The sequence below is a fragment of the Bubalus bubalis genome, chromosome 6, assembly GCF_019923935.1.
Source record: "Bubalus bubalis isolate 160015118507 breed Murrah chromosome 6, NDDB_SH_1, whole genome shotgun sequence".
NCBI lineage: Eukaryota > Metazoa > Chordata > Mammalia > Artiodactyla > Bovidae > Bubalus > Bubalus bubalis.
Genome location: NC_059162.1, coordinates 51,272,290 through 51,286,790, shown reverse-complemented (window position 1 = coordinate 51,286,790; position 14,501 = coordinate 51,272,290). Strand labels below are relative to the sequence as shown.

General features: G+C 36.5%; 1 protein-coding gene across 5 annotated transcripts in view; it reads left to right on the top strand.

Moving 5' to 3' along the window:
- The window catches only part of C6H1orf146 (chromosome 6 C1orf146 homolog), a 33,211-nt gene that overhangs the window by 16,177 nt on the left and 2,533 nt on the right, over positions 1–14,501 (top strand). For 4 of the 5 annotated variants that reach the window (XM_044944699.1, XM_044944698.2, XM_044944700.1 and 1 more), the window contains exons 2-3: positions 6,418–6,524; positions 13,706–13,799. In XM_044944699.1, the coding sequence (XP_044800634.1) occupies positions 6,456–6,524; positions 13,706–13,799 (163 nt within the window). In that variant the 5' untranslated portion in view covers positions 6,418–6,455. Of the gene's footprint in view, positions 1–5,482; positions 5,615–6,417; positions 6,525–13,705; positions 13,800–14,501 lie in introns of those variants that run through there. The other variant, XM_044944701.1, reaches the window with a different exon arrangement.

Here is a 14,501-nt window from a genome sequence, read left to right as displayed (position 1 = left end):
AAAGATTATTTTTCACTTTTCATAAGAAAAGATTAGCTTTGCTTTCTTTGCTTGATTTCAGCTGTCTGGCATTAATTTTGGTTTTCATAGCAGCAAGAGTAAGCAACTGGTAATGAAGTAGATAGAATTACTGTAGATTTCAGAGTCCCACCACTGGAAACATTTTGAATAGCTCCAGTGTTGAACACCTGTGCTTGTTTTTTTAACACACAGAATTTGCTAATTGAAAAATGATACACTCATTATTATATGTTAGCTATATTGTGGTATAATTGATGTGTAATTAATTGTAGTGTATATGATTTTTGATACATTTATACACCTTTGAAATCATCACTGCCAATCAATATAATGAACGTAGCCATCATTCCCCAAAGTTTCCTCCTACCCTTTCTAATTCTTCCTTCTGTCATTATTCCTCCATCAACACCATTCTGTTTTCTGTCACTGTGAATTAGTTTGCATTTTCCAGAGCTTTATACAAAGGGAATCATATAGTAATCCTTTTTTTTTTTTTTTGGCTTCTTTCACTCAGCATAATAATTTTTTAGATCCAGGTTGTTGTGTGAATCGGTAGTTCGTTCCTTTACATTGCTGAGTAATACTAGAGTATAGATATATCACAATATCCATTCTTCTGCTGAGGGATATTTGAGTTGTTTCTAGTTGGGGGTATTATGAATAAAGCCTTCCTGTTTATCTCATTGTATAGACACAGGCTTTCTTTTGCCTTTGTAAAAATACCTAGGAGTGAAATGACTAGATTATATGGTAGGTATATGATTAACTTTTAAAGAAATTGCCAAGATATTTTCCACACCGATTGTACCACATATTTTATGAATAGCAGTGTATGAAAGAGTTCCAGTTTCTCCACATCCTTATCAACACTTGATATTGTTGTTGTTGTTTAGTCACTTAAGTCATGTCTGACTCTTGTGACCCCATGGACTGTAGTTTTCCAGGTTCCTCTATCCATGCGATTTCCTAGGCAAGAATACTGGAGTCTGTTACCATTTCCTTCAGGGGGTCTTCCTGATCCAAGGATCAAACCCAAGTCTCCTGCTTGGTGGGTGGATTCTTTACCACTGAGTCACCTGGGAAGCCCTGCCAATTAAATATAAGTGAAAGTGAAGTCGCTCAGTCATGTCTAACTCTTTGCGATCCCATGGACTGTAGCCTACCAGGCTTCTCTGTCCATGGCATTTTCCAGGCAAGAATAGTGGAGTGGGTTGCCATTTCCTTCTCCAGGGCATCTTCCCCAACCCCAGGATCAAACCCGGGTCTCCTGCATTGTAGGCAGACGCTTTACTGTCTGAGCCACCAGGGAAGTCTTTCTTAATATAAGGATTAAATATAGGGATAGGGATAAATTAAATATAGGGATAGGGTAAAGATTTCTTGGATATGCAGGGGGTCAAAGTGTATATATCTATTGATAAATGTATGTGTCATGCATTCTTTTTTTCAAAAAACAACTAAAGAATGCTTCTGCAAAATGAAAAAATAAATCAAGGGAAACATAGCTCTAACATAGGAGAGAAGAGAAAGGAATTCCCAGGATGACAGCTAATGAATCAGACCCAGATCTCCAATTTATGTTGAAGAGGGAAGGCTCGAGTCTACATGAGTGAGAAGAGATTTCTAGGGGAGAAAAATGTAACTGAGGGAGTATTTGTGTTGGAGCATATGAAAAAAGTACTGAAAGTTTTGTAAAAGTGATTTATTATTTTGTTTGGCTTGGTTAAAGGAGTTGACAGAAGTATGTATTGATGGTAATAATATAATATGTCATATTTATGTTTTCCTATGTATTATGCCATTTGATTTTCTTAACTTTTCTGAGATAATAGAAAGCCCAGTGTTATTCTTGTTGTTGTTTTTCATTATATTCCCATGAAAATATGCTCAGACATTGAATGACCACAGTAATAGGTAACAAGACTAGATCCCTGGTCTAACTCGTGGTCTTTCTACTACACCATGGGTCTTCTACCAAAAAGTTGGAATGTGTGTCTTATATTATTCTCCTAAACTAATTTAATCCATCTCTGCACCTCAGATTTCCTAACACATAAGAAAGGCACATGGCAAAAACCTCCCTCTTCATGGTAGTCAACCAGTAACCCCCTTACTTTTTCCCAGTTTGCTGTGACCTTTATTTTGCTTCGACCTTTATTTTGCTTCTGATATCTGGACTTACTGTTTTAACTTGCTAAAAGTGCTGGGCACTGTGCTCGGCGTTGGGAATACGAAGATGAATAAAACATGGTCCCACTCCTTGAGGAGCTTCCAGTGAGAAGTCTTTTCATTGAGAATACAGCTATATAAACAAATATAACTATATTAATGATTGATATAATAAAGATAAGCTTGGAGTACTATAGTTCTACAAAAGAGGAAGGTCCTAATTGCCTGTAGAGAATAGGAAAAGCGCAAACTGCTTATTAAAATTACATAGGAATTGTCAAGGAGAAGAGGGGAGTTTTACTTAAAAACATGTAAAGGGATGAGATGTGAAAAACATTTTGTTCAGGACTACAAGTTCTTCAGAATAGCTAAAGTATTTGTAATATGTTGAGGAATGGCAGGACATGAGGCTGAATAGGAAAGAATTTGTATACCTTCAGTTTAGACTTTGTTCTGTAAGCCATGGTGAAGTATTGAAGGATTTTTAATTGGGGAGGAATATGATATTTATGGTTTTGAAGCGTAATTCCATGTATTGCAAAGTCAGTTGTAATTGGAAAAATTTGCGACCAGATCAAATGCCCAATTTAAATCACCAGTGATAATTGAAGGGTAGCAGAAATGCCACCCTAGAATATGCCTATTTGGCGTAAGGATTATTTTGAGCTGATTATTTTTAAAAAAACAGACACGGAAGAAGCTCTGAAAACAGAGTAGAAGTTACCCTTTTGTGAAGGATATTTACATTTATGAAGGAAATCTTTTGTAGGTGTCTTCTTCTCTGTTTCTGGGAAAGTAGCAGCAGGATGATTCTAAATCACAGGAAACTCCTATCAGTGGAAATGGCACCAACCTAAATCTGCATAACAAAACTTACCCTTGGTACTGTGCCTTTCCTAATTGTTGTTCAGTTGATAATTCGTGTCCAACTTGGTGACTCCATGGATTGTAGCCCACCAGGCTTCTCTGTCCATGGAATTCTCCAGGCAAGAATACTAGAGTGGGTTGCCATTTCCTTCTCCAGGGGATCTTCCCGACCCAGGGTCTCCCACATTGCAGATAGATGCTTTACCCTCTGAGCCACCAGGGAAGCCCCTTCCATAATTGGCCTCCCCCACGATGTCTTTCTTTTGTCATTAACTGAAGATGGTATTTAAGGTGGTAGCTTGAGCCATCTCAAGGATTTACTCAATTTTTCTGGGTATCTCCCATGTATACATGAGGTGTACATGTTAATACAATTCTGTTCGTGTTTCTCTTATCTGTCTTTTATAATAAGTGAGGGTCTAAGCCAAGAACTCAGAAGGATAGAGGAGAAATTATTTTTCCTTCCCTATATAATTGTCAAATAAAGTGTGTCATATCTATACAAAAGAAAGTTACCCAGCCTTTACATATTTTTAAAAATATGTAAGGAAAATGCTTATGACACAATGTTAAATGAAAACACTTGAGTGTTTATAAGTCCTAAATATGAGGAGATATATTCACAGGTGGAAAGTCTCAAGTTCATAAAAATTTTAGTTTTGGGACTTCTCCAGTGGCCCAGTGGTTAAGATGCCATGCTTCCACTGCAAGGGGCATGGGTTTGATCCCTCTTCAGGGAACTGAGATCTTGCATGCTGCATGGCATGGCCAAAAAAAAAAAAAAGCTTTTTTCCAAAACTGTTTTATAGGTAAATGCATTTCTAATTTTAAAAAGTGTCTTTAGTAGGGCTTTTTGTTTTGGGTTTCTTTCTTTTTTTTTTTTTTTTTTTGCATTTTAAATTCAGTTTTATTTAAGTTTAATGTTAATTCCATGCTGTGTTTTGAACAATACAGATTCTATATCTATGGCTCCAGTCAGATGTCCAGTAGTAAAAATTAGCTTTAAGATACATACATTGAACAAAAGAGGTTGAGGGAGCTAAGGAGGGTTAGGGGGGAGCCAAGGGAGAAGGAAGAAGAAACAAACAATTGAACACATATGAAATCTTTTCCATACCACCTTCAGTGCTAACCTGCTTCAGAGGGAGAGTAGAAGTAAGCCCGAGGGAGCAGCCATGGATTGTTGAACTGTTACAAGCACCATGCTTTTCAGCAACATTTCAGCAGAATTTGAAACACTTTTTACAGCAAAAACATTACAACAAACTCCCCAAACAATCTTTAACCAACAGGGTTTTTTAAAATAATTGACATGATGACTCTAAAATTTATAGGGATGAAAAATGACCAAAGGATATCTACATCACAACTGAAAAAGAGTTAAGATGGAGAGCCTTCCCATAAAGATATCAAGACTTTTTTTAAATCTATGATAATTAAAAAAAACAGTATGACATTGATTTAGGAATAAGCAAATTGAGCTACTAAATAGAATAGAGAACCCAAAAACAGGTCTGTTAATATAGAAACATTGTATGACTAAGGTGGTATTATTAATGACCAGGGGGAGAAAGGAGACTGAATAAACAGTTCTGGGACAACTAGATAGCCATAGTTTCAAAAAAATGAAATTGGATCCCTACTTAAGACTCCATACAAAAAATCCGGATGAATAATTAAAAACTTAAATTTGAAAGGCCAAACTAAAAATTTAGAATACAATGAAGGAGAATATTTGACTTTGGAACAGAGAAACAAAAAAGCACTAATCATAAATGAAAAGATTGATAAATTTGACTATTGAAAATTTTCACTTGTGTGTATCAGATATTACCATAAAGAAGGGAAAGACAAGTACAAACTGGGAGAAAACAGACATAGCTAATAAAGACTGATATCCAGAATATGTAAAGAAATCCTACAAATGAAGGAGAAAAGGAAATCTAATAGAAAAATGGGCAAAACTTGTCACAGAAATGGAAATATAGCTTAAGGGTGTTTAGTCTCAATATCAGAAAAGTGCCAAATTCAGACCATAATTAAATTCAGTTTGATGCTACTAGCTTTGCAGTAATTTTCACTTTTATTGCCACCCAACTACCCCAGACATGTATATCTTCAACTTTAGTGCACTGAACAGAATAACAGAATTCTATTATTACATCATTTTCTTTTATTATCGGGTTGCTAGTATACTATGCTTTGTTGTTGTGTTATCGCTGCCTAGAATGCTTTTTCTTCCCTTAGTGTAGGAGTTCTTAAAATGTGGTCCCCAGGCCAGCATCAACAAGCATCACCAGTGAACTTTTTAGAAATGCCCCACCCCTGAACTTTCAAAGGATGTTTGTATAGTAAGTTAGAGATAGTTATGTTATTTGCCTCTAGAGCAGAGGGCAGGTATGCTTGCAGTCTCTTTAGAAAAGGTTGGGGCTTTCTGAGCTCTAACTTCCTTTCTTGTAGTGTAACTCCCTGTGTGTACAGATGGCTTTTTTCTCATCACCCCATGGGAACTGCCCTTGGGGAACTGCTAGAAGAAAATGGTGATACTCCTGTTGCTATGAGTAGAAAACTGTCCTTTGTCTCTAATCCAAGAGTCTTTTGTCTTTCCCTGTACCCATGAAACTCTTGCAGGTTAACTTTTTAGTTTGCAAGTAGGATAAAATTTCAGATCTTTCATAGTCCTTGACACATCTTTCTTCTCTAATGCTCTGAAATGGGAACCATTGCTTGTAATAATTGTTAATGGAGAGCATAATACTGAGTGAGCTTAACATATAAAGTATAATGAGCTTCCCAGGTAGCGCAGGAGGTGAAGAATCTGCTTGCTAATGCAGGAGATGTAAGAGACGCAGGTTCAATCCCTGGGTCTGAAAGATCCCCGGAGGGCATGGCAATCTACTCCACTATTCTTGCCTGGAGAATCCCATGGACAGAGGAGCCTGATGGGGGTATAGTCCATGAAGTGAAGTGTTAGTCACTCAGTCGTGCCTGACTCTGCGACCCCGTGGACTGCAGCCCACCAGGCTCCTCTGTCCATGGGATTTTCCAGGCAAGAATACCGGAATGGGTAGCCATTTCCTTCTCCAGGGGATCTTTCAGACCCAGGGATTGAACTCCAGTCTCCTGCATTGCAGGCAGATTCTTTACTTACTGAGGTATAGGGTTGCAAAGAGTCAGACACAACTGAAGTGACTTTAACAAAAACAATGTATAACAAGACAGATACACTTTTAGTGTCAAATTTTGACTGTCAGATATTCTTTAGAATGTCTCCATTACCCTAATTTTATTTCTTTCTGAAATTTACTCATTCATCAAGCAAACATTTCTATGTGTTATTTTTGCTGTTATTTTTCTCAGATTGTTGGCACTACCAGAAGCTGATTTGATCCAAAGAGATGGCTGAAAGTGATGGAAAAGAAAAAATAAAATGGACAACCACCATTATTATTAGCTCATCTCTTAAGGTAAAAGAGGCATTTGGGCCATTGATCTTGAATTTAAAATTAAGCAATAGAACAGTATTTTAAAATACCTTTAGCTTGATTATCCAAAGTTGTGTGAATCAGCAAGTATATAATCTAAAATGTATTTTAAAGATAAATTAGGAAGATCACTGCATCCATTTTCCTACTTCTCTAAATATCTGAAAGTTGGACATTTTCTTAAGTTTTTCTTTTTTTTTTTCTCACTGAGCCTATTCTAAGAGATGTTAAATGATTCCAGAAACAACAATTCATATGAACATATATTACTTAAGGTTTTTTGGAGAAGTAAACAACAGGAACTGACCTGTCTAGACTTGTCCCTACAGCTTGAAGGAGGAAGGAATGGGAAGTTGAATGCCTGAGGGCAATTGATCAGTGTTTTAACTCTGCAACTAGCAGGATTATCTAACCCTTTCCCAGATGTTTATCTTACGGATACCACCTAATGTCTAGAATGAGGGGGCAGGAGATGATTCTTCATGGTAAAGAAGAGAGAGGTTAGAATAAGACTTTGAATATGATTTTTTAAAATCTACCCTGTTCTTTCATTGTTGCCTCAAGCTGCCCTCTGCTTTGTTGGCTTCAGCCATCTAGCTGCATACCCATTTTAAGACAGCCTTAAGTTTCACTGGAATTTTTCATGCTTCTTTTTGTTGATTTCTGGAATCCATATTTTTCTCCCATATTTCTCGTTTCTTTAGCTTTGTCAGAGTGATTTTAAGAGAGGAAGACAGCAACCAATTCTAATTTTCCAAAAAAAAACTGCTTTTAATTTATTTATTATGTTTTATCTATCTTTATTTTATGCTATTTGTCTCACCTTTTCTTTTTTTTTTTTTTTTTTTTTGGCCTCTTTTTGTATTGATTGTTAATATTGTCTCATTTTTTTTCCTTTAACTAGCTTTGGAAGTTATATGCTCTATTTCTGTTTTTTAATAGTTACCCTAGAAAATTTAACATACATACATACTTAGCCCCACAGAGTCCAAAGTAAATAATAAATTTTTATTGTTGTTTTTGATGTTCAGTCGCTCAGTTGTGTCTGACTCTTTACAACCTCATGCATGGACTGCAGCATCCCAGGCTCCTCTGTTCTCTACTACCTCCCAAAGTTTGCTCAAATTCTTGTCCATAGAGTGGGTGATGCTATTTAACCGTCTTATCCTCTGTCGCCCCTTCTCTTTCTGCCCTCAATCTTTCCCAGCATCAGTCTTTTCCAATATGTTGGCTGTTTGCATCAGGTAGCCAAAGTATTGAAGCTTTAGCTTTAGCAACAGTCCTTCCAATGAATATACAGGGTTGATTTCCTTTAGGATTAACTAGTTTGATTTCCTTGCAGTTCAAGGGACTCTCAAGAGCCTTCTCTAGTACCATAATTCAAAAGCATTAATACATCAGTGCTCATCCTTCTTTATGTCCAACTTACATCCATACATAACTACTGGAGAAACCATAGCTTTGACTAGACAGACCTTTGTTGGCAAAGTGATGTCTTTGCTTTTTAATATGCTGTCTAGGTTTGTCAAAGCTTTCCTCCAAGAAGCAAGTGTCTTTTAATTTCATGGCTATAGTCACTGCAGTGATTTTGGAGCCTAAGAAAATAAAATCTGTCTCTGCTTCCACTTTTTTCCCTTCTGTTTGCCATGAAGTGATGGGACTGGATGCCATGATCTTGTTTTTTTAATGTTGAGTTTCAGGCCAGCTTTTTCAGTCTCCTCTTTCATCCTCATCAAGAGGCTCCTTAGTTCCTCTTCACTTTCTGCCATCAGAGTGGTATCATCTCCATATCTGAGGTTGTTGATATTTCTCCTGGCAATCTTGATTCCATCTTGGGCTTCACCCAGCCTGGCATTTTGCATGATGTACTGTGCATGTAGGTTAAATAGGATGACATTATACAGCTTTGTCATACTCCTTTCCCAATTAGGAACCAGTCCATTGTTCCATGTCTGGTTTTAACTGTTGCTTCTTGACCCGCGTACAGGTTTCTCAGGAGACAGATAAGGTGGTCTGGTACTCCCATCTCTAGTAATTTTCCACAGTTTGTTGTGATCCACACAGTCAGTTTTCAGCATAGTCAGTGAAGCAGCAGTAGATGTTTTTCTGGAACTCCCTTGCTTTTGCCATGATCCAACGAACATTGACAGTTTGATCTCTGGTTCCTCTGCCTCTTTGAAATCCATCTTGAAATCCATCTGAAAGTTCTTGGCTCACCTACTGCTGAAGCCTAGCTTGAAAGATTTTGAGCATAACCTTGCTAGCATGTGAAATGAGCACACTTGTACGGTATTTTGAACATTCTTTGGCATTACCCTTCTTTGGGATTGGAATGAAAACTGACCACTTCCAGTCCTGTGGCCACTGATGAGTTTTCTAAATTTACTGACATATTGAGTGCAGCACTTTAACAGCAGCATCATTTAGGATTTTAAATAGTTCAGCTGGAATTCCATCAGTTCCACTAGCTTTGTTTGTATTAATGCTTTTTAAGGCCCATTTGACTTCACACAACTGGTAAAGAATCTGTCTGCAATGTGGGAGACCTGGGTTGGGAAGATCCCCTGGAGAAGGGAAAGGCTACCCACTCTAGTATTCTGGCTTGGAGAATTCCATGGACTTTATAGTCCATGGGGTCGCAAAGAGTCGGACACGAGTGAGCGACTTTCACTTTCACTGACTTCACGCTCCAGGATGTCTGGCCTTAGGTGAGTCACCACAACATCATGATTATCTGGGTTATTAAGACCTTTTTTGTATAGTTCTGTATGTTCTTGCCACCTCTTCTTAATCTCTTCTGCTTCTGTTAGGTCCTTACCATTTCTGTCCTATATTGTGCCCATCCTTACATGAAATGTTCCCTTGATATCCAATTTTCTTGAAGAGATCTTTAATCTTTCCCAATCTATTATTTTCCTCTCTCTTTGCATTGTTCATTTAAGAAGGCCTTATCTTTCCTTGCTATTCTCTGGAACACCGCATTTTTGGGGGTGTATTTTTCCCTTTCTCCCTTGCTTTTCACTTCTTTCTTCAGCTATTTGTAAAGCCTCCTCAGACAACCACTTTGCCTTCTTGAATTTATTTTTCTTTGGAATGGTTTTGGTCACTGCTTCCTGTACAATGTTATGAACCTCTGTCCATAGTTCTTCAGGCACTCTATCTACCAGATCTAAATCTTTGAACCTATTCATCACCTCCACTGTATAATCATAGGGATTTGATTCAGGTCATACATGAATGGCATTGTGCCTTTCCCTACTTTCTTCAATTTAAGCCTGAATTTTGCAATAAGGAGTTTAAGATCTGAGCCACAGTCAGCTCCAGGTCTTGTTTTTTGCTGACTATATAGAGCTTCTCCATCTTTGGCTACAAAAAACATAATCAGTTTGATTTTGGTGTTGATCATCTGGTGATGTCCATGTACAGACTCATCTCTTGGGTTGCTGGAAAAGGCTGTTTGCTACTTACCTTCCTCTTACATGACAAGTAAATCTTAGAATACTAATTCCAATCACCCTCTTCTGTATTGTATTTGTTGTTATCATATAGTTTAAATTCTCTCAATTTTTTAACTCCACAAAGCATTATTATTATTTTCTAAAGTTAGTAATTATTTAGATTTACTCATGTCTTTGTTACTTTCTTTGCTCTTCTTCTTTTGGCTCAAACCTTCTGTTTTGGATCATTTTCCTTTTAATCTGAATAATATAATTTAGAAATTACCTCAATGAGGACCATCTCAGTCTTCCTCTCAAAATACAGTTGACCCTTGAACAACGTGGGAGTTATAGGCACTGATTCCTCCACAGTTGAAAACTCACCTTTAAATTTACATTTGGCCCATTGTATCAGCAGCTCTGTGTGTGAGGATTCAGTGAACCTCAGATTGTGTAATATATGTATTTATTGAAAAAATCTACATATAAATGGACCCACACAGTTCAAATCCATGTTGTACAAGAATCAACTATATTTTTGTTTCCCCCTTGATCTTGAAAGATGTTTTAAAAATCAATTTAACTGAGGTGGGACTTACATACAATAAAATACACACATTTAAAGTGTAAGCTTAATGAATTTTGACAAATGTGTATACCTGTGTAACCATCATCCCAGAATATATAGAACGTTTTCATCACTCCAGAAAATTACTTCATGCCCTTTTATAATCAGTCCTTTATCCAGTTCCCTGCCTCAAGCAACTGTTGATCTGATTTATCTCAGATTTATAGTTAAGTTTTATCTGTTGTAGTTGTTCAGTTGCTCAGTCATGTCCAACTCTTTGCAACCCCATCAACTGCAGCACACCAGGCTCCCTGTCCTTCACTATCTCCTGTAGTTTGGTCAGATTCATGCCCACTGATCGGTGATGCTGTCTAACCATCTCATCCTGTGCCACCCCCTTCTTCTTTTGCCTTCAATCTTTCCCAGTGAAAGTCAAAGTCAGTCATGTCCAACTCCTCGAGACCCCATGGACTGTATAGTCCAGGGAAGTCTCCAGGCCAGAATACTGGAGTGGGCAGTAGTTCCCTTCTCCGGGGGATCTTCCCAACCCATGGATCGAACCCAGGTCTTCCGCATTGCAGGCAGATTCTTTACCAGCTGAGCCACAAGGGAAGCCGTCTTTCCCAGCATCAGGGACTTTTCTAGTGAGTCACCTCTTTGCATCAGGTGGCTAAAGTATTAGAGCTTGTTTCTCCATCAGTCCTTCCAGTGAATATTCAGGGTTGATTTCCTTTAGGATTGACTGATTTGATCTGTTACATCCTTTTATATAATTTCTAATTGTTTACCAAAATCCTCAATCTTGCATTTTATCTCCTTGAATATAGTAAATAGCTATTTTAAGGTACACATGTAACTTTACTGTATGTCCTGTTACTGTTTCTATTACTTGTTGTTTCTCATAGTTCTCTTTTCATGTAATTTTGTCTGTTTATATGTTTGATTATTTTTGATTGTTGGAATTTGTATTTGAAAAAAAAGTGTTTGTAGAAATTATTTGAGGCCTAGAATAGTGTTATGTTCCTCTAGAGAAACCTTAATTCTGAGAGAAAATTAAACCTTTAATTCTCTAAGCCGGGTTTCCAGATAAAATATAGGACACTCAGTTAAACTTAAAAGTTTCAGGTAAATAATGAATTTAGTTTAAGTTCATCCCAAATATTGCATGGGACATACTTACATTAATACTAAAATATCATGTTTATCTGAAATTGAAATTTAACTGGATGTTTTATATTTTTATTTGCAACTGGATGTTCTATATTTTTATATGCTGATGTGGCCACCCAGCTTCTATTGTATATAATAAAGGAGCTTATGTCCTGTTCATTTCAGTGATAATTGTTACGTTTGAATTGAGAAAATATTCAGATAATTTTCTTTGTTCTGTAGCTGCAGTGAGGAGACCTAATTGAGAAGAGTTGCTCTAGGGAGTGCTTCTGCAAGGTGCTTGGGAACACTAGTAATACAGTATCACTTTAATCCAATTTTAGGGATTGAAATGGTTTGAAGCTAGGCTGCAGCCCCTGTGAGAGCTGTTCCACTTTTGTCAAAAGCTCTCTTCAGCCTCTCATCTGTCTCTTCCTGAATTGACAGATGCCCTCAGGGGAGAAAATGGCCTAAATGCCTATCTCTTATCTTTGAATTTCTGTATAGGTCTTGGTCTTGTAATTTTTCACTATCCTGCTAGCTCTCTGATGCATTCAAGCAGATTTCTGAAAATTTTCCAGCTTTTCTAGATGCTTTCAGCAGGAGAGTTGGCCTAAATTACTTAGTCTGCCATCACTGGAAGCAATATATAATTTGAAAACAGCAGAAAACTCATGGGAAGAATCTTAATTGAACTCTAGGTCAGGATCTGTTTGAGTAGCATAAAATACTCTATCTTTAGGAAGGAATCAAGTATTTGGTACCTAATTCCAACCTGTGTACTTAAAATATACACAGGCAAATATATAATAATAATGAGGCAAAATATAAAATAAATGTAAGGGATTTCTATCTACTTGGAGACTAACAAGCTTGAGTTTTAACCAGTCAGTAAATACTATGAACCACTTATATTTTAATGCTTTGCTCAGTCGCTTCAGTGGTATCCAACTCTTTGCAACCCAGTGAACTGTATCCTGCCAGGCTCCTCGGTCCATGGGATTTTCCCAGCAAGAGTACTGGAGTGGGTTGCCATGCCCCTCATCTAGGGGATCTTCCTCTTGTGTCTTCTGCATTGCAGGCAGATAATGAATGCTAAGCCACTGGGGAAGTGCTTTAGGCAATATCTAATTGTTAATAGCTTCTTTTATAACTGTACCACTTAAAGATTTGATCATTGAGACACTAAATGTGGTCCCTCTATGGAGAAAAAAAACTTAAAAAAAAAAAAAAGTAAAAATATTTAGTTCTCCTGGAATAAACTGTGGGTTTGGAAATGAGTTGTGTTACTACGGCTGTTACTTAAGGAAAAAATTAAGGACAATATGAAAGAATTTAAACTATAAGAGCAAACACAAACTTCTTTTTAAAAAACAACTTAAAGATGGATTCTGACATGCATTAATGAATAAATAGAAGGTGACGTGTTTCTTAGATGTGGTGTGTTAGATGACTGACAGAACCATGACGTGCCATACAGAAAACTACAAAGACAATCAATTCTCCAGTTCATCTGTTTAGTTACCTTTAGTAAACTTTTCAAATGTTGTAAGCGCTTAGGTGAGTTAGAAAATATGTATGAAGACAATAGGACTTTTGGTTTAAATACTAAGCATCTAATTTCTAGGCCTCAAATATTTCTAATTTCCTATTTATCCACATAATTATGGGTATGTGAAGAATCCATCTTCAAGTTGCTTTTAAAAAAGATGTTTGTGTTTGCTCTTATAGTTTAATTCTTTAATATTGTCCTTAGTTTCTTCCCTAAGTAACATAACTAGTACACAACTCATTTCCAAACCCATAGTGTATTTCAGGAGAACTAAATATTTTTAGTTTTTTTTTAAGTTTTTTTACTCCATAGAGACAGCACATTTAGTGTCTCAATGATCAAATCTTTAAGTGTACAGTTATAAAAGAAGCTATTAAACTTCATGTTTTTTCATTAGCTTTAATTAACTATTAAAAAGATGTTTTAAGTCTGTATTTCTGAAAAAATTTTTTTTAAGAGTTATGAAGTTGCAGCTGCCCTAGAAAATCGAAGCCACAAGGTTCGGTATTCAGATTCAGTGGAAAATGGATCAATTATATTTTCTCTTTCTGGTACAGTATATTTGCTGACTTCCTTGATTTAAGTTTGTTAATAAATACGTGCACGTAAATTCTAATTATTCAGTAGTTCAGTAACGAAGTAATAAGCTTAAGGTGTTATTTTTTGGGAAAGGTGAATGTGTAATAAAACTTTGTTACTCCTGCAAAAGCAGTACATATGGCCAATTACAAAATATATTCCTTTTTAGATTACAATTGTTGAACTAAAGTTAAATCACTGAAGTCTAGTAGAGGATGGTACAAACTACTTGCTTTGAAACTAACATGAAAGTACAACAAAGCCACCCTCCCTAACAATCAACATTTAAAATATTACTCATATTAATGAAGAGGCTAGCATCATATTGATTAAAATCCATATATAAAAACAATGGAGGATGTAAAGCAATCATCCTTCAATTAAAAAAATTAGGTGGGAAAAAAAACAATACAGGAGAATGTTTTTCATGATTTTGTACAAGAGTTTACTGAACATAATATAAACAAATACTAACTAAAAGAACCAAATGGGGACACATGTTCCTGAAATCATAAAACTATACAACTGTGAGTCATAGGCAAAGGAATTAGATTAGGATATGAGAAAACTGAGGACATGGGAAGGGGGCAGCTCTACTTGTGCTTGGAAAATGACAGAAGTGATAAGATGTGGAGGTAAAGGATTTTATTAGAATGGTTATGAATAGACCAGTA